Source organism: Stenella coeruleoalba, assembly GCF_951394435.1.
Source record: "Stenella coeruleoalba genome assembly, chromosome: 19".
Classification (NCBI taxonomy): domain Eukaryota; kingdom Metazoa; phylum Chordata; class Mammalia; order Artiodactyla; family Delphinidae; genus Stenella; species Stenella coeruleoalba.
Genome location: NC_137165.1, coordinates 20,915,519 through 20,935,615, shown reverse-complemented (window position 1 = coordinate 20,935,615; position 20,097 = coordinate 20,915,519). Strand labels below are relative to the sequence as shown.

The window sequence follows — 20,097 nt, the reverse complement described above, 5'->3', positions numbered from 1 at the left end:
GCCCAGTGTTTATTCCCAGCACTGAATGTGGCTTGGAAGAACCACTACCTCTTTGAAAACAGTGGAAGTTTGGCTTGAAGTGGAGCCTTCAGGTCTCTCAACTGAAGGCTTTTGCAGTGCTGAAAAGTAGACTGAGGTTGGTAGCAGGTTGAATTGGGGACAGTGTTCACCAGAAGGGCCCTGTTAACTGCTGTGATCGCTTTGCGTGGTTCCCTTCTGGGGATCTGCTCACTGGGGACTGGCTGACAGAGATCTGTTCCTTCTACATTTGAAAGGAGGCCAACATTTAATAATAAAAACATTTCCAATTTTTCTTGCTCTTTTTCCCAGCCCTCATATTCCAAATTTTGTTCCAGGCTTAATTTTCTTATCTCAGCACTATTTGTATTAAGTTTTTATTGTTTACTGTAGGTCAGATGTCAGTATGAAGCCTGGGAAATCCAGAAAGTGTCTTAGAGGCTCATGACTGCTTTTTGGTCCTTTTTAGGTGCATCTTTTACCTGACTCATGGAACTATATTTTGTTGTCACTGAAATACTGTCCAGTGAACCAGTGGTTGACAGATGTGAAAGGTTACTTATTTGTGGCTAGGGAGCAGCCCTCTAAAGAGATCAGACAGCCCAGAACAGGAAGTCAAGTGCAAACAGGATGTGCTTGTCTTTACTGTAACTTGTATGCCTGTGTTTTGAAACTTGGTGTGCTTAATAAGTCAAGACTTCTAATACTTGAGCTTGGCTGAAGAAGTGTCTGCTTCTGGTTTGAAAAGGAGATAAGGCAACAAGACCTTTACTGCCCTTGCCTTTATACAGGTGCAGATCTTTCTTCTGGGGATCAGGTCATTCTTTCTTCCTGGTGCGTGGTGGTTTTTCCTAGTTTACACCATGTTGCATCCGTGTATTTTATAAAATGAAACCCCTGAATTGACTGCTAGTCTGTTACCTTTGGTAGATGTGGGATTCAAGCTGTGCTTGCTTATTTATTTTTTAATAACGATAGGAAATTTTAGCCTCTAATTCACTAGCCTTTTAAATTACAGTTTCCTTTTATTGAATTCCAGGATTTCTAGCCCAACTTTTGAGTGTTTCCTGAGCAAGGTAGTTCACAAGTGACCCTGGGGTCTTTTTAGCCTTTGAAAGTTTCCTCCGTCGTGGAGGCTGGATCTAATGGCAACTGCTGAACTGTTTTGTACCTAGGCGAGTTTCTGGAGAAGAGATTAAGTGATTTGCTTGGGGTGGGGTGGTACCCAGCCGGTAAACAATCTTCGGAACCCCTGTTTTCTGGACCCCACCCCTACCCCCCACCATTCTTTCTTGCTTGCCACTGTGAAATCTGCTTTATTATTGTCTATTAGGGAGTAATCTTGGGGTCTTTGTGGATTATTATAACTGCTTGAGTTATTTCAGAACAGTGATGGTCTCAAACCATAAACTAATGAGTACGGGGCAGGTAAAGGTTTGGGTAATGTTTTTTTGTGCATCTCGTGTCCCTGCCCCATTGCAAAGAAGACTATTCTGCCACTTTATAATTCCAGGAGCAAATGGGTGAAGTAGCAGCACATCACAACATCCCTGAAAACAGCAGTTCTTCCGGGTATCAGCACAGGTGGCTTTTTTTCTTGGATCTGTCAAGGAGTGGTGAATATGAGGCAGTTTGCACTGTGTTGTGGGATATATAGGCAAAGAATAAAACCTGAAGACCTGGTAAGCACAGGTGTTCTTCACGAGGAGATAATATCGTGTGAATACAAAGGTTTTCTTTGTGGTACTGGGTGAACTAGAAATTTCCGTTTCTGCTTCTTGGGATAGATACTGGGCATATCATATCCTGGCAAGAGCAGAAAACTTTTCAGAAAGTCAGCATAATTTTCAGATTGAGGTCAAACATCAAACCAAGCCCAAAGGTCTTTGGGAGGAAGGGGTTAGTCTGGATTCATCCTGGATTTATCCCCAAATCCCATCTGACTTCAGTGCAGTGCAAATAGTTACAGAGCACCAGGTAGGGCCTAGAATGTTCCATTCTCTGAATTTGGTGAACAAGAGGGGTTGAGGAGCTAAGGGACAGTCTAAGCTGTCTGGGCTACAGGAAAAGTGACAAATTTATTAGCAATGGAGTAGAATTGGAAAGAAACAGCCTAGGGCTGCATTGTGGAGAAACCACTTCTGACCACCTCACAGAAAAGTTCTTCAGACATTATAAAATTAAGAGCTAGTGGGAGGGGCCTGGAGTCTTTAGTTCTTGGAGGGTCTTTGGAAAACTAGATGGAGCCTGGTTAAAGGTATCAGCCTTTTTTGTTTGTTTTTTTAAGTAGAGGATAGAGCAGATAAATTGTCACGTTAAAGAACCTTAAAAAATATTTTCTTAAAATTATTTATAACCAACTTTTACTGAGCACCTATTATGTGCTAAGCTCTAGAAATGCTTGTTATTTTAATTCTTTCAATTACCAGTTTCAGTGAAGCAGGCAGGTTCTATTGTTTTTGAGGAAATTAAAGGGATTAAATAGCACCAAAATCTAGAGTCTTTGTTCCTTCCACACCCAGTACATTTGGCTACATAAAGAACATCATTTTGATCCTAGGCAGACTCCCCGTCCTGAAGCACTGCCTTTTCCTAGGGTAAGGAGTAACACAAACCCTCTTACCTAGTTCCTGTGTCCTTGAACGTTTTTTTTTTATCATGGTTACCCATTAGTCAGTCACTGTCATAGTGTCTACTGAAAGCAGCTTCTTCAATCAGAAGGTCCAGACAAGCTTATCTGGTAAATCCTGTTCCCTGTAGAAGAGTACAAGGAGGATCAGAGTCTTTTTATTCTTGATGGGCTTTGTCATCAGTTTTGATGAAAGAAGGATCTCGGGGTAATTAAACTGCAGGTCCGTTTATTTTGTTTTCAGTGTTGTTAGAAGACTTCACTCTGCACTGCTTTCTTCCCTGATTGACTTGCCCTTTGGGGCAGAATGCCTGGACTGCAATTAAATGTGTAGGTTTCTCTGCTGCACTGTTCAATCTGTCATCTCTCCTAAACGCCACACAAAGAAGCAGCCATTTAATTGGTCAGACCCCGAGGGTGATACTTTGGCACACCCCCATTGGTTAGAATTACTTTCCCCTGAACTTCAGAGCAGATGCTGAGGTCCCTCTGCAGATATTTGTCATGGACTAGTTGGAAGCAGGGAGTTTCCAGGAACATTTATAATTTGTGATTATTAAGTATGTTTTTCAGTTGTTTACAACAGTTACCACTGCAGGAAAAAAGAGCTCATTTGTTACTGGTGCAAAGTAGAGATCTCTCTCCTTTTCCCCTTCTTCATGTTGTCTTTGTAACACTCTATGCCCTGAGACCCTCTGCTGTTCTGGTTCTCACAGCCTTTGTCCTGTTTCTCTCCCACCTGGCTTGGGGCTGTGCGCCTAGTAGCCATAGGCAAAGCTCTGCTTGGACCTGGCTGTCTGGTTGAGGTCTGTCTATTTGATTTCCAGCATTTCTTTTCTCTGTTCTCTTCCTTCTCCGTTTGCTGTTTTCATCTTTATTTGTATTCTTTGCAGTTTCATCGCAGCACCATTTCAAACCACAGCCTCCAGGAGGGCCCTGATGCCTTCTGTGCCATTTGATGCAGGGGAGGGATGGAAGTGACTGACGATCTTGTACATCTTTGAGGCTCTCCCTTTCTGGCTTTTTAATGCCGTAAGAACTGACAATCGTAACATTTTTCTATTACTTTTAGCAGATCAGTCTGTTCCTGTTCCTGTTCCTTCCTTCTTTTTCAAGCAATCTTAGCAGACGCTTAAATTATTTTCAGCATGTGTGAGGTAGGCAGCGTTACTATGACATCTTTCCTTAAAAGGATTGCTGTGGTTCTGTGGGTTTAAAACCCGTAATTTGCTCATCACCCTGGAATCACGGTTGTGGAATTTTCAAGAATGAATCTCTGTCCCTCCCCCCAGTTTTTAAAGCTCTAATGCCGTTATCATTAGTAAGATTTCAACAAATACCTGGTGATCACGTTCGCCTGGCACTGAGGTTGGAAATAAAGCTGTAAAGTGACTTGCTCTTGTTTTCTGTTTCACCTTCTGCTCCCTAATCACTGGAGAAGAATACTTTAGAAAGAATCATACGAATTGTTAAATGGTTGCTTAAATGCGGTCCTGCCAGAACACTCATCCCCTTAGAATGCACTCGCCATGCCACGTTGCGCGGGGACCCTGCCTGGTTTTGTTCCTTTTGGAATCGCCAGTGGCGGGAAGAGGGCTGAGCAGATGAATGAATGACAGTTGTCCAGAGGTGTTCAAGATGCTATGAGAGCACAGACGGGGCCCAGAAGGTTTTGCTGAGGAAGTAGGTGCCACATGAGGGAGGTGGGGTGGGAGCAGGGGTCGAGGCTGAGAGAGGAACTGGAGGGAGGTTCCTGAGGCCACAGTAAGCTTGGCAATTGGGGACTGAAAGCATAGCAGGGTAGCTGGAGCCGAGAGCAAGGAGGGTGGGGCCCTGGGCTCTGATGATTGACTTTCATTATTATTATTTTTATATCTTCATTGGAGTATAATTGCTTTACGGTGGTGTGTCCGTTTCTGTGCACAACAAAGTGAATCAGCTAATAAGTCTACGTATATCCCCATATCCCCTCCCTCTTGAGCCTCCCTCCCACCCTCCCTATCCCACCCCTCTAGGTGGTCACAAAGCACGGAGCTAATCTCCCTGTGGTATGCGGCTGCTTCCCACTAGCCATCTATTTTACATTTGGTAGTGTATATATGTCCATGCCACTCTCTCACTTTGTCTCAGCTTCCCCTTCCCCCCGTGTGTCCTCAAGTCCCTTCTCTACATTTGCGTCTTTATTCCTGTCCTGCCACTAGGTTCATCAGTACCATTTTTTTAGATTCCATATATGTGCGTTAGCATACAGTATTTGTTTTTCTGACTTCACTCTGTATGACAGACTCTAGGGCCATCCACCTCATTACAAATAACTCAATTTCATTCCTTTTTATGGCTGAGTAACATTCCATTGTGTATATGTGCCACATCTTCTTTATCCATTCATCTGTCGATGGACATTTAGGATTTTCATTATTATTTAATGGTTACCAGTGAAAAGACTTCTTAAAAGGGGGCTAATAGAGCATTAGTTGTACTTGAGACAATTAAGTCAGAAACGCCTCTCTCCTCCACTGGACCAACACAGGTGGGCAAGAATAGAAACTGAAACAGATCCCAAATATCGAGGAAGGGCTTTACCTTTAGGAAGTGGGCATCTGTCTGGAGCACTGGTGCCCTGAGGTTGTAGGAAGTAGGAAATGCAGATGCCTTTCTGGATGTGTAAACTAAAATTCTGGATTCCCAGGAATGGCTTTTCTATCTATGGTGCCTTTCACAAGGTCCTCAAGTGTTGAAGGTTGGCTTGGCGGGTAAGTACCCCTTTGGGCGTCCCTAGAAGGGAGCGGGAACCAGTGCGAAGCACTCCCCACCTCTGGCCGCTTCAGGCGCTTTCCCTGGTCTTCTCCCAGTCGGTCCGTTAACCTCGCTCTCCCAGCGCACAGGCCCTTGAAGCACTGGTTCTGAGGGTGGGGCATGTGGATGCTGAAAGCAGCCGCCTCTTTCTGGAGGACCACAAATGACTTGAAGAACCTGGACTTACATCCCATCGCCCTCTAGTTGTGTGACCCTGCTATGGTTACCCAACCCTCTTGAGGTCCAGCCTCTTCATTTACAAAATAACCATTTAAATTCTGAGTTTGGGGGCAGCATTACTGTATTAAACGAGACAGTAGATGGACATGTAACAACTCACTTGGCACATGTTAGGTGTTTGTAGTGTTTTTGCTTTTTCCTTAAAAAATAAAAATTTCTAGGATCATCTGAGAAAGGGCTTCAGGACCCCGGAGTCTGAATAACTCCCCCAGTTTTCCCCTTGCCTGTGCCTGAAATACCAGCACAGGAGATCCTCTCTCTCACCTGAAGCTTTGAACATTTGTACAGAAGTGTAACACAGGGATGGGATGAGAGAGGAGCCAGGCCCCGGTGTCTCTGAAGTCTTCCCACACGTCTCAGTGTGGAGAGGCTCTGGAGAGAGGCAAACACTCGATCCTCATTGGTCCCGTGCCTTAGTCTAGTGCCTACTGTTTACTGAACGTCTAGTACTGCCTTCCACCCCTTATGTAAAACTGGAAAGCCCAGTAAGGCCTGCTCTCTCCATACTGAGCGCCAACTCTGTGTCCAGCCTGGGGGACGCAGGTAAGTGTCTTCCTGTTACAGTGAAGCTCAGAGAGGCAACTTTCTTAAGCTCCTTCACTGACTGACTGTTAGGGCCAGGATTTAAGGACAAGTCTGACGGAATCGAAAACCAAAGTAAAACATATTTGGGAACTTTATTTTTTTAATATATATTTTTTTACTGTTCCATTTTCTAAAAATTTAGCCCTAAAAGAAAATTCTTATCTAGGAACGATACATTATCCATTACCCACATCTAAAGGACTGCCTTGGAGGATGGAAAACATCCATTAGGCTTTAAAGCCTTTGGGAATGCTCCAGCCTTGAGAAAGCTCCCCTGTTTATGTCCAGCCTGTACACTACCCCAGCAGGGCTGTTGTTCTAATTCAGGCCTTGGGGTTCTAAAGTTTTCTAAAGTTCCACAATATACTTGTCTCCTCTGTGACTTAGGTGTTCTGAGTTCTTCATTCTAAAATAAATATCTCAGAAATAATCTCAGTACCACAGAGAACATGCTTCCTTGTCCCACACCTGGCAAGGGAGACCCGTCTGTAGTATGGTTGACTCTGGCAGTTGCCTTACTTACAGATGCCACAGTCACCCTATTTTATGCTCATTGTGTTGTCACCAGCATTTTAAATCTTCCCCCTCTGAGGTGGACCCCTCAGGCAGCTTTCCTGGAAAATTCCAGTTGCGACTCTGAGATTCTGTTTTACATTAAAGAGTTTTGAGGGAGTTCGAGTTTCTTTCCAGACTAACTTCTTTTAAAAAATAAGCAACCTTCCAAGTTGAGAGATGATTTTAAACTTCAGGTGAGTTCTTCAGATAATGACTGTGTCTTTATTGTGCGGGTGATGTGATCAGCTGTGTCATAGTCCCCATCCAGCCCCGTCCCTTGGGTGGTAGGAAACTCGGGTTCTGCGCGACCAGAGGGAGAGAGGGACATTGGGCTTGCCAGTCAATAGTTGCTATTGAACAGCTGAGCTGTTGCCATTTTAGACTTGTAACATATAGTTTAATGATAGTTTATTTTGGTTTGCTATTTATGGAGCATTTACTGTAGGTTAGGCACTTCTCATCCCTACAGTAACCTTCCAACAGGGGAGGTGTTACCTTCTTATACAGGTGAGGAAACGGACTCAGAAAGCTTAAGTAGCCTGCCCAAGGTTAGCTACCTTTGTTTTTTAAATTTTATTTATTTATTTATGACTGCCTCGGGTCTTTGCTGCTGCAGCGGGGTGGGGGGGGGGCTACTCTTTGTTGCGGTGTGCGGGCTTCTCATTGCGGTGGCTTCTCTTGTTGCGGAGCACGGGCTCTAGGTGTGCTGGCTTCAGTAGTTGTGGCACGCAGGCTCAGTAGTTGTGGCTTATGGGCTTAGTTGCTCCGCGGCATGGGGGATCTTCCCGAACCAGGGCTTGAACCTCTGTCCCCTGCATTGGCAGGCGGATTCTTAACCACTGGACCACCAGGGAAGTCCCACTACCTTTGTTTTAGATAAAGAACTTTTTCGTAGTCACTTTATGTCACTGTAAATATTGGCAAAATGCTTTGGGCCCTAAGCAGAGATAACTAGTACTTGCCTCATGGGCTGTATTGATAAAATATGGACTGTTTCTCTGACCTCGACTTGTTCATTCCACAAATTATTTGGGTGCCTGCTATGAAGTGGCACTGTGCTAGATGATGTGGATAGAAAAGTGAAGACAGATGAGGTTCCTGCCCTTGGAGTTTATACTGTAAACAGACAGATATAATTACAGATTATGATCATTTTCCCAAAGGAAACTGAAAGGGCAATGAGCGAGTGTGTGACTGGGGAGGACTCCTCTAAACAGGTGACGCTTGAGCAGAGGCCTGAGGATGAGAATGAGCAGTAGCGGCAGGGAGCAAGTGCAGGGACCCCGTGGCGGGAGGGAGCCTGGTGTCCTTGAAGAGCTGAAAGCTCACAAGGCGTGAAGCTTAGTAAGTGGTCGGGAAAGTAGCAGGACATGAACTGGGGAAGTGGGCCGGGGCTGGCAGCATACGTGGGGTCTTTTAACCGTGTAAGGAGAGGGAATTTTTTTTTTAACATCTTTATTGGAGTATAATTGCTTTACGATGTTGTGTTAGTTTCTGCTTTATAACAAAGTGAATCAGCTATACATATATATATATATATATCCCCGTCTCTCCTCCCTCTTGTGTCTCCCTCCCACTCTCCCTATCCCACCCCTCTAGGTGGTCACAAAGCACCGAGCTGATGTCCCTGTGCTATGCGGCTGCTTCCCACTAGGTATCTATTTTACGTTTGGTAGTGTATATATGTCCATGCCGCTCTCTCACTTCGTCCCAGCTTACCCTTCCCCCTCCCCAAGGAGTGGGAATTTTTAATTCTCAAATGTAATGGGAGTCCATGAAAGAGCTTTAAGTGTTTTTGTCAGGGAAGGAAGAAAGAATTGTGGAGGAAGAACTGGAGAGAGGCAAGAACTGAAGCTGGGAAACTAGTTAGGAAGCAGTTCTCTGGTCCAAGAAGCTATGAGAGACCCTGGAAATGCAATAGTACACAGAGTCCCTGCCCTTATGGATTTTTAAATTCTAGTTAGGGAAGGCAGTTAACAAGTAAGCAAGTAACACCAGCTAGTACTAAGTGTTAGGCATGAGATTAGAAAGTGACAATTTAAAGTGAAGGTGAATGACAAGAAGGAGCCAAGCATGTGATATTCTGGGGAGAAGAGTCCAGGCGGAAGGAACAAACAGCAAATTCAAAGGGCCTAAGGAGGGAAATGTGAGTAATAGATGAGAGATGCGATCTAGACCACTGTTGGGGGCAAGGGAGATGGAGATGGGCACTGCCGAATCTTCAGCTTGAGAATGGTGTTTTTTTGTTTTTTTTTTTTTTTTGCGGTACGCGGGCCTCTCACTGTTGTGGCCTCTCCCATTGCAGAGCACAGGCTCCAGACGCGCAGGCTCAGCGGCCATGGCTCACGGGCCCAGCCGCTCTGCAGCATGTGGGATCCTCCCAGACGGGGGCACGAACTCGTGTCCCCTGCATCGGCAGGCGAACTCTCAACCACTGCGCCACCAGAGAAGCCCAAGAATGGTGTTTAAAGCCACCTGACTGGGGTCTCCTTGAGAGAGAGAGAGTGTGGATGGAGAGGACGTGGAAGACAGCCTAGGTACTGTCAAAACTTAAGAACAGAGGGAGGGGGGCAGCACGGAAGCTTTGAGGCAGGAGGAAAACCAAGGGTGCAGAGTTCTGGAAGCTAAGAGATGCCTAGAGGGGAGAGCTTTTCCAGGAGGAAGGATGGGTTGCCTGTGTCCAGCCCTGCTGGGAGGTTGAGGAAGATGAAGCTAGAGAGTGTCACTCGGACCTGGCCACTTGGAAGTCCTGGTGACCTTACAAAGAAGAGATTAGGCAGAGTGATTGAGTCAGGCTAGGCTGGAAAAGGCTGAAGAGTGAATTAGAGGTTGAGGAAGTGCAGTCGAATATTTGGAGAAATTTTGATGTAGAGAGCAGAGAAAAGGATCTTTACTGAGGAGTGGCGGGTGTGGAGTCAACATGTTGTGGGGGTTTTTGTTATTTTTTATTTTATTTTATTTTTTACAAATTACAAATATTTTATTAGATGCTTTAAAAACTCTTTTTATAAACTTTAAAATGTAACTAGAGAGAGACTTCCCTGGTGGTGCAGTGGTTAGGAATCCGCCTGCCAATGCAGGGGACACAGGTTCGAGACCCGGTCCGGGAAGATCCCACATGCTGCAGAGCAACTAAACCCGTGAGCCACAACTACTGAAGCCCACGCGCCTAGAGCCCGTGCTCGGCAACAAGAGAAGCCACTGCAATGAGAAGCCCGCACACCTCAACGAAGAGTAGCCCCCGCTCGCCTCAACTAGAGAAAGCCCGCGTGCAGCAACAAAGACCAATGCAGCAAAAAAAAAGAAATATATATGTATATATAAAACTAGAGAAGTGTACAAATTCTAAGTGTACAGTTTGATGAATTTTCACAAAGTAAACATCTATATAACCAGCACTCATATTAAGCAACAGAACATTACCAGAAGCCCCCTTGTGCCCCCTTCCATCTACTGTCAGAGGATAACCCCTGTGCGATTTCGAGCACCATATAGTAATCTTCTTGTGTTGGAATTTTATATAAATGGAATCATTTAGTATGCGTTCTTTTGTGCCTATCTTCTTTCACTCAGCATTATAAGATTCATCTTTACCGTTGCATGGAGCAGTAGTTTGTTTATTCTCATTGCTGTATGAATATACCTTTATTTCTCCATTTTACTGTGGATCGACATTTGGATCTTTTCCACCTTGGGGCTATTACAATAGAACTGCTGCAAACATTCTTGTATACTTCTTTTGGTAAACATGTTTCTGTTGGGTATGTACCTGGAAGTGGAATTGCAAAGCCCTGGGGGGTGTGTGTGTGTGTTTACAAAGTGGTTGTGCCAGTTCATATTTTTTGCCAGCAGAAAATCCTGGCAACACTTGCTAGTATCTGTCTTTTCCATTTTAGCCATTCCAGTGGGTGTTTGGTGGAAACACATTGTGATTGTAATTTGTACTTGCATTATGACAAGGAAGAGTTTTTTAAGTCTGGGAGGTCCTGGAAAGTGTCTCTGTGCTGATGGGAAAGCTCCAGTAGAGGTGGAAAGCAGATGCTCAGAGGGTAATAGGCTGCAGGGCAGACAGACTGATTTTTTTTTTTTTTGTGGAATCGGGAACACTTCTCTTGTGGCCTACGGAGTGTAGGCTTCAGGGTCTAAGCGACTTAGATTCAAATTCTGGCTTTACTGCCCTCTAGCCATGACCTTTAGTGAGTTACTTAACTTCTCTGAACCTTGGTTTTCTTACCTGAAAATGGGAAGAACTAATCTGCCTTGCCAGATCGTTGTGAGAATCACATGAGATAACACTAGGTAGTACCTAGCTCAGTGCCTGGCAGATAAGAAGCATTCTTCCAGCAGAGTATGGCTACTTTCTTCTTTACTTCTCAGAATATGTAATTATTGTACAATTATTTCAAAGAGGCATGGCTAAGCCATATTGATAGGTTTTTCATAGCATTTCCTTTCAAAGTCATTGCATTGCAGTTCCTTTCAAAGTCATCCTTTAATTGCTTCTTAAGGATGATATACAAGATGAAGCAAAGCCCATTCTGTATTAATGTTCCAGAACGTGGGACACTTTCCTTTCTGCTCTTAACAGCATAGATGCTTTTGATAATTCCAGCAATACAGTAGTGATAGTAGGCAAACCACCCTCAATAAACTGGAGATGATTCTGTAAGGCTTGCAACTAGCCATTTTCTGATTCGTCATGTCATAAAGGTACTTCTTTGAGGATTGGGGGCATTTTAATTAGGTTTTTTCCAAAGGATTTTTGTAATGTCTTATACGGTAGGTTCACCATAAGTATGTTAATTCCAAGATGTTGCTGTCTCTGCAACCGGGTGAAGCCTGTAGCTTGGCACACAGAACAGTTAACTAAAATCAGAACAGATTGGATGAGAATCTTGGGGGCCTCAACTTTAGTGCCTTAGATGTTGGTGGTTAGCAAGGTGGTTTTGGAGTTGCATTGCAAACTCAGAGATTTTACTAAGATGCTGACGTTCTGACTTTTTTACTCCGTGGGTCCATTCTGACCCTTCTTCTGTCTTCCATGGGAAAGTCCGTGACAACCACTGATCCACTTAAAATCATTTGTCTTGAGCAGGTGGACAGGTAGAGAAGTGATTGTTTTAAAATTACTTAGTATTCTAGGACTTAATAGGGAGAAATCACAGTATCTGCCCTCTTCCCTCTAACTATGGCTGTACTCAGCCTACCTGGAATAGGTCACTTATCTTATCCTGTTCTTAGCACTGTAATTTTCCTGTTCAACAGGGTTCAGTCTCCCAAGAAATACCAGCTTACTTATCAAGCTGACAAAACCCCATGTGCGAGCTAGCCGTCCTTGCCTCATACCACTGGGTCCTTCCACAGGGAATAGTACATTTTCTTGTTCACCCCAGCCCTACATCTCCCATCTTCTTTACCCTTTAGGCAAATTGGAAGAGGAGAGCCTGGCAGGCTTCAAACAAACGCAGTAGGAGAGCAGTCAGACTGTATTTGAAAATTAGATCGCCAAGTCCCATCTTTTCTGAAGAGGGTGAGGGGAATTGGCGAAGGAATTTTCAAGCCCTTGGCGAAGATTTGATGATAGTTTTCTTTGCAGATCAGAAAGAGGTTTGCAGATCAGAGAGGGAAGTTTTTCACAGTTGTCAACCTAGGGAGAATTCTTTATACATCCCACAATTGGTTCCACTTTCAGTCCTTAAGTAATAGATGCCACATGTGTGTCTCTGTTTAGGGCTGATGGATGCGACGTACTCCCCAAAGAAGAGTGTTATTTGTATGGCAGTGTTAAAATGACAGACTCTTCGCTTTCACTCCCTGAAATAACCCTGAATGTAGTCCTCATTTAGGCTTAGGGCTTTCCAGTTTGGCAAGACCACATTAAGAAATGTGTCTTTTGGTAGTTAAATATATGTCACAAAGAGTAGAAGCCTAGTTTGCTGACTTCAGTGGCCCTGTTCTGTTAGGGTGAGCAGGTCTAAGGTATTTTTAGCACTGGAGACTCTTCCCCAGTGACCCCTGCCCACACACCCACATCCCCAGGATGAGGCTGCATTCTCCACCCATACATGGGGCTGGTGGAATAACCAAGGGGCAAATTTCAAGTCTTCCCACACAGCCAAGTCCTTGTAAGAGTAGCCAGATACTCCAACAGGCTGACGGTGTTTCTTTCAGAGCTGTTCTGAGGAGGCAGGCAGTTAAGTTTAGAACCAAAGTTAGAGGATGGAAATAGTGCTGAGGAAGACAGATCGTCTTGATTCCCAGCTAAGGAAAAGCTTTCTTAGCTTCTGTACCAGGAGGGCTGAGTTGAGCTGTATATATCGTGCCTGACTGGGCCCAGAGTCCCCGGGGGCAAGGACCTTGTGGAATTCACTTTTGGTCTCCCTGGTGCCCAGCACATCTGGTGCTTCCCAAGTGCTTGCAAAAGCACATGAAATGAAACAAGGTACAGCTGGCCGGCTTTCCAGAGTTCCCGACTGATGGTGCCTTACCGAGTGGGTCTACCCATTCCGTGACAAAGTCCTTACCTCTTAGGGAAAAAAATTGCAACACATGGATTCCCCTTGTGTGGAAGAGAAGTCTGTTTTTTTCTTGTGGTTAAATATTTCATTCTTCCATCTCTCTCTGCTAATGCCGTCAGCCTATCTTTGGTTCCATCTGTCTTCACCTCTGTTCCACCCTCTGGTGAAGGAGGTTGTAGTCCATCCCCACGTCTCATCACTTGGTCACTTTTCTTCCCACTCCTGGTCGTCGCTCCCATCATTCATTGCCAGCTTCCCTTCTTCTTTCAGCTCTTAGTCTTGGGGGCTTTCCTCTGTGGTCTATGAATACGTCTACATTTCTCTTATCTCATGACCTCTGCTGCCTTCTCTCTTCCCTTCGCCGTCAAAAGTTTCTAGAAGGAATGATTTATCCTTAAAGTCTGGCAAGTCCTCACTTCTCATTCACTTCCCAACCTGTGGTTACCGGTCAGCTTGTCTCTTCCTAAACTGCTCGGGCATGGAGCACACTCACAGTTTGCTAAAACTGGGTCCATCTCATTCTTGTGCGTGTTCTCCTCTCTGGGTCATTAAACAACGTTGAAAATTTCTTTTTGAAATTCAAGACACTGTTCCTGTTCTCCCACCTCTGAGCATGCTTCGTTCCTTCCTCTGTGCTGGTTGGTTCTCCTCTGCTTGCTCTTCGGATCACACGTTCCTGAGGGCTCTCCCAGGCTGGCTTCTCTTCTGACCCGGACTGTCTACCCAGCCTTCTGGCCCTCTCTGACTGTACATACTTTCCAGTAGGCGAGGATCCACAAACCTTTATCTTCAGCCGACACGGTGCTGTACATACACCAGCAGATCCCACAAGTCAGGTACAAAACTCAACTCAATCTTAACCTGCCCCCGCTCCCCATTTCACACACAGACACATGCTCTTCCCGAGGGCTTTATCCCAGTCAACCATTCCACTCTCTCTCCTGTTGTGTAACTCAGAGAGCCAGCGTCTTCTCTCCCCTCCCCCCACCTCTTCTGTTCATTGCCACATCCTGCTAAATTTGTCACAGATCTAGCTGTCTCTTTCTCTTTTGCCCATATCCTCATATCTTTCTTCCAACCTGCCCCTCTCAGATTCGTCCTCCACACCGCTTACTGCTGTAAGTGGCCACGCTAAAATGCAAATAAGATCGCAAAACCTGGTTGCCTGAACCGTTCATTGTGTCCCACTACCTATAGGATGAAGTCCAGACTCCTTACCATGGAATACAAGGTTTTTCTTTTAAATGGCTGCTTGTTTACTTGCTGTGCTCTCAGCCACCCCTACCCTTACCTTTGACCCAACCAAGCATTTTGTAGTTTCTTTAATGCCCTGGTGCAGTTCTTGGTTGTTTCTTGAAAAGTCTTTTTGCTCTTAACTTTCTGGTCCGTAATAGTGTTACTGACCAGGGTTCTCGGCCTCCTTTATCAATAGAAATTGATAAGAGGCCAGATGAGAAATTCAGGCAAGGCTTTCCTGGGGCCCCTGCTGCAGCAGGGGGAGCGAGAACAAGCGGCAGGTTCCTTTGCTCACTCGCTTGCTGAGCAGGGGTGCGAGCTGTTTCCTTATATGGGTTGAGGATAGGAGCAGGTCCAGGGGTCGGACTTGAGGGCTGGCTGGGGTGTTCTGCCCACCCCTCTGGCGGTGGTGTGTGCAGGGGGCATGCACAGTGCCCTGCTTTTGCTCCCTGCCTTTGCTCCTGGCTCTTTAGAAGTGGCAGTTGGGTTTTTGGTCTTTTTGTATCTTGTTGTCCATAATTTGCCCCAGTGCATGCACGTAGTTATTTTTAGTACCTTATAGTTTATTTGTATTTTGTTGCTCCAGGAGACGTTTGTCTGGGTGAAGCATTGCCGCAAAGGGTCCCAGGGTCCCAGCCTGTCTCAATAGGATATGTCTTCCCTGGTCACTCCTCCATCCCTGAGGAGCTGATCATTGTTCCCATCTTTGTAACCCCCCTTACACTGCACAAACCTCCGTTAAAGCACTGATCACCCTGAAATTTCAATTTTTGGTTTTACATTTCTAGTTCCCCTACTAGACCATGAACTTAGGTAATCGACCATACTCACCTAGCACTGGAGACACAGCAAGGCATTGGCTCCTCTAAGGGCTGCATGCATGAATGAGTGGAGGATTTGACAGGTTAGTGAACCACCCACAGCTTTGTCTCAAGGCTGCTCTGCTGTTCCCCTTCCCCTGACCTCATTCAGTTAATTGATGCATCCTGCTGATTCTGTCAAAGATCTATCTGTCCATGTTTGGGACAAGCCCAGGAAGCCAAATGGTAGTTGTGAAATCTTTAGGTTTACTTTTTACCTGTGCTGTCTCAGAGAAATTGCCGTGAAAGCATTGTTATAATGCTAGTAGCAACAACTAAGGTTTATTTAGTGCTCTACAGCCTGGAGAATCTCAGATGAGAAAAATGAAGTACAGAAAGGCTATGACTTGTTAGAGGTAGGTAACAGCCCAGGTCTTCAGATTCCAGATCCTCTGATCTTTGTATTATTACACACTGTTTCAGATGCTTCCATCAACAGGTGATTTAAAGAGTTACAGTCTTCCTCTTTCAGAGGGCTACTACTCTGCTGTTGCCTGCAGTCTCTTGCCAACAAATAACTCAGTTATTTTACTGCTCTGGGCTTCATTATTCCTTGTGAATTCGTAAGGCAGATTAAGTCCCTGTTTTCTGGGAATTGAGAATCTTCAGACAAGTCATAGTGAGTCAGAGAGAAATGTTTTTGATGTGAAGGAAATGGAACGAATGTGTGGTTAGTTAATCTTTAAATATTGTATGTGATTCATTCATTCAGTAGTACTTGTTGAGCCACCCATCTGCTGGGCACTGTATGACTGTCATGGTCCCTGCTCTCATGGGGGTCATAGGCCACCGGGTGAGACAGGTATTAATCGGACATGCCTGCAAAAGTGAATGCATGTATTATTGGAGGCGGTGTTGGGAAGCCGGAAAGGCCCTGGAGTAATCACGAGGCCAAAGGTTATAGCTGGGTGAACCAGGAAGTTCCTTCCTCCTGCTGGGCCTCTTTCTTTTCCTCTAAAAAATAACCAAGGTGGAACCCGTTGGTGTCTTAGTTCCTTCCAGCTTACTACGTCTTTGAACTCTTATCTAACAAAGGCACATTCAGTGAGTCAGAAGGCAGAGCAGAAAGTACGATTCTTTTGTGTGAACTGATTGTTAAAACATGACATGTTTCATTCGTTATCTCTGTAAGCAGAATTCAGGCTTACAGTTTCCATCCTGACTACCTTGGTCTACTGAGAAAAGCACATTTTACTTTATTAAAGCAGCGCTTGGCATTTTAGTGGACCCCCTTGCAATGTTTAGTTTATTCTGACATTTGAGAGATTGGATCCTCTTTGTTCTGTGATCTCAAAAAATCATCAACCCCCCAGCCCCTAATTCCTGTATTTGATATGTAAAATGGAAGTAATAACCCAAAACTTCTTAATAAGCCCGCAGAGGCACTGATTCAGCAAGGAAGCAAACATTTGTGGAGCATCTGCTGTGTGCACGACACTGCTGAGTACAGAACAGACACGAATAAGAAGTGGTCCCTGCCCTCAAGGAATGTATGGTTTAGTGGTAGAAAAAAAGCATAACTATTACAGGTGCCGTGGTAGACGTTGATGTAGGGTCGGACGTACAAATGTAAGAGCTGTACGTAAGTTCTGCTGGCTGGTGGGAGGGGAAACCAGGGGGCAACGTAGTATAGGGAAGAGAATGTTAGGTTTAGAGTCAGAAGAGCTGGGTTTTCGGAATCTCCGTTCTGTATATATTAGTTGTGTGACCTTGATTCCTTTGAGCCTGGGTCGCCTCATCTAAATAAAGGAAGTAATGATCCTTCTGCCCCATGGTCAATGTGAGTGTGGAACTGTACACGTGTGTATGATAGAGCTCTATCTGTCTGAGCTCTAGGGGCAAGGTCATGTTCCTGAATAAAATGGCTGTTAGGCCACTTGTAATTGCTAAGACAAAAGATTTTTTTTTTTATATATATATATATTTATTTATTTATTTATTGTGTGGTACATGGGCCTCTCATTGTTGTGGCCTCTCCCGCTGCGGAGCACAGGCTCGGGACGCACAGGCTCAGCGGCCATGGCTCACAGGCCCAGCCACTCTGCGGCATGCGGGATCCTCCCGGATCGGGGCACGAACCCGTGATCCCTGTATCGGCAGGCGGACTCTCAACCACTGTGCCACCAGGGAAGCCCCAGACAAAAGATTTTATTTGAAGTAAAGCTCTCAGATTAAACCCGAACAGGCATCAGCAACCTTTCAAAGGTAGCGTGCCAGCTCTGCTGCCTTTGCCGGCCTGTCCTGCAGATCAGGCGTCTGTGCGCACCTTTCCTGTAACGGCAGCGGGTGTGGTGCAGGAGGCAGTAGGAAGTCCGGTGGCCCCCGAAAGCCCATCCTCACCTTGACTGTGATGGGAGGTGTGGACTGATGTCACTGCTCACCTGTGCCCTCAGGAATGGGGACGCCGTCAAGCTGTGTCTTAACTCTGACCTTTACCCCCTTCTCCCTCGTGCCAGATTTTATCATGTGGGCAACCTGCTGCAACTGGTTCTGCCTGGATGGACAGCCTGAGGAGGCCCCACCACCCCAGGGAGCCAGGACGCAGGCCTATTCCAACCCTGGGTACAGCTCCTTCCCTTCCCCCACGGGCTCGGAACCAAACTGCAAGGCCTGCGGGGCCCACTTCGCAAGCATGACCAGGAAGGTGAGTGTCGACCTCTCGGCCTGCTCGGTCGCTGTAGCCTCAGGCCTTCAGGCAAGTCAGCTGACCCTTCCATGGTGCCTGCCCCTGGCCTTTGCCTGTGCAAAGCTGGCAACCCAGACCTGTCCTTTCACAAAGGTATTAAAACTAACCAAGCAAAAACAACACATCTTGGCGTAGATTTGGAGCCAGCTAGATCTGAATTCTGATAGCAGCTAGGCAACTTCCTAGCTGTATGACTTAACCTGTCTTGAGATTCATCTTCTCCGTCTATGAAGTAGGGATATAATAATTGTACCCAAGTCAACATCTCGCAATGTTGTGGGAATAAAATGCGCTAAGCTGCGAAGGGTGCCCGGTGCGATGCTTGGGGTGCAGCAGGCACTTGCTGTTATTTCCTTCATTAGCTGCCGTCATAAAAAGCCTGGCTGCAGGTGAACTTGTTCTTTTTATTGAAAACAGTGTCAAGGACATCTCAGGTACGTCAGGACCCTAACAAGATGAAGACTGGAGCTTATTTACTGTTGCCATTTCATTTGAAATGCATGGTAGCCGTGTTTTCCAGATTAGTGAGCAGGAGGTAAAATCACTGGCTGGGCCATGGTGTACGGGTGAGGGCCATCCCTCTGTCTGTGGTAAGCACGCCTGGGGCCGAAGGTGAGCCCTGACCCAGAGAACTGCTGCATCTGTCTTCTTCTGCAGAATGAGAGGTTTGCAGCCTAGAATGTGACGTTTAAATGATGATAATGAGAAATTTGAGAGGAAAAAATACTTTCTAAACCACCTTCTGTATGCCAGGGACTATTTTAAGCAAAAGAGTTTTTGTTTCATTTAATCCTCACAGTAACTCTATGATGTAGGTTTTAGGGTCCCTACACTCCCACTTTACATATGAGAAACTAAGGCTTAAAGTTTAACAGGTAAAAAGGAAACTGTCAAGTTCCTGACAGCATTGGAGACATTAAAATACTCATTCTTTCCCCTCTACTTAAGTAGCGCCCCAAGATCACCTGGTTATTAAATGGCAGAGCCAGGATTCAAACATAGGTCTTTGACTCTCAAGCTTTCTCCCAGAAGACAGTCAGCATGTCAGAATTTCTGCAGCTCAAAGTGTTGACCAGCCACCCCTTTGTAACTGTAAGACGATGGAGAATTGGCATTTTGCCTTGTAGGTTGTATTTTGCCTACACCTCAGTGCAGTGCGGGGAAGGTGGGCACGTAGCCAAGCTTTGTTGTGGTTTGCTTGGCTACCCCAGTCACTGAGAACTCAACCAGAGAGGCTCCTGCAGGCCAGGGGACTGTGGCTCGGTGGGCAGGGGTGCCTCTCCTTTTATACGTAGGCTGAAAGGTTCAGTCCATGATGGAGACTGAAGTGGTGAGTAGGAGGAACTCGGGGCCACGTGGCCTCAGTGCTGTCGGTGGTGGAGACGGTGGGGTGGAGTTAGGGTCTGAGATGAGATGGAAGGAGGGCTGTCGGGTCCTGGTCATGTGCCTGGCACTGAGCCTGGCATTTCAGATGCGTTGTCTCACTGAAACCTTACAGCAGCCTATGATGTGTGTATTACTATCATTTGTTTCCATTTTACAGATGAAGAAATTGTTCCCTTTATCTAAGGTAGTAGTTTCAGGGACTCCTCAAGTGCATCAATAGTCTGTTGGATGTCAAAGCTCGTGCTGTTTTCATTGTTACATTGTGAGAAATGCTAGGAACAACCAGCTGAAGTGGCAGAGTAATTGGCAAGAAAGGAATAGGGAAAACCCTCGTTTAAATGAGGCAGCATGGGGAATTCCCTGGCGGTCCAGGTGTCACTTTCACTGCCGAGGCTGTGGGTTCAATCCCTGGTCAGGGAACTAAGATCCCGCAAGCCGTGTGGAGCGCCCCCCCCCCCAAAATTAATTAAGAAATAAACAAATAAAGGAAGCAGCATGAATTTGCAATAGGTTTGTTTGAAACCACCCTCCCCCCTTTTTTTTTAAAGTCAGTTATCCTCTGGAGTGGAAATGGAGAGAAAGCACAGA

The 20,097-nt window shown here is 45.6% G+C and overlaps 1 protein-coding gene across 4 annotated transcripts in view; it reads left to right on the top strand.

Annotated features, from left to right (window-relative positions):
- The window catches only part of RFFL (ring finger and FYVE like domain containing E3 ubiquitin protein ligase), a 70,769-nt gene that overhangs the window by 31,653 nt on the left and 19,019 nt on the right, over positions 1–20,097 (top strand). For 3 of the 4 annotated variants that reach the window (XM_079904543.1, XM_079904542.1, XM_079904544.1), the window contains exon 2: positions 17,894–18,081. In XM_079904543.1, the coding sequence (XP_079760669.1) occupies positions 17,894–18,081 (188 nt within the window). Of the gene's footprint in view, positions 1–8,896; positions 9,361–17,893; positions 18,082–20,097 lie in introns of those variants that run through there. The other variant, XM_079904545.1, reaches the window with a different exon arrangement.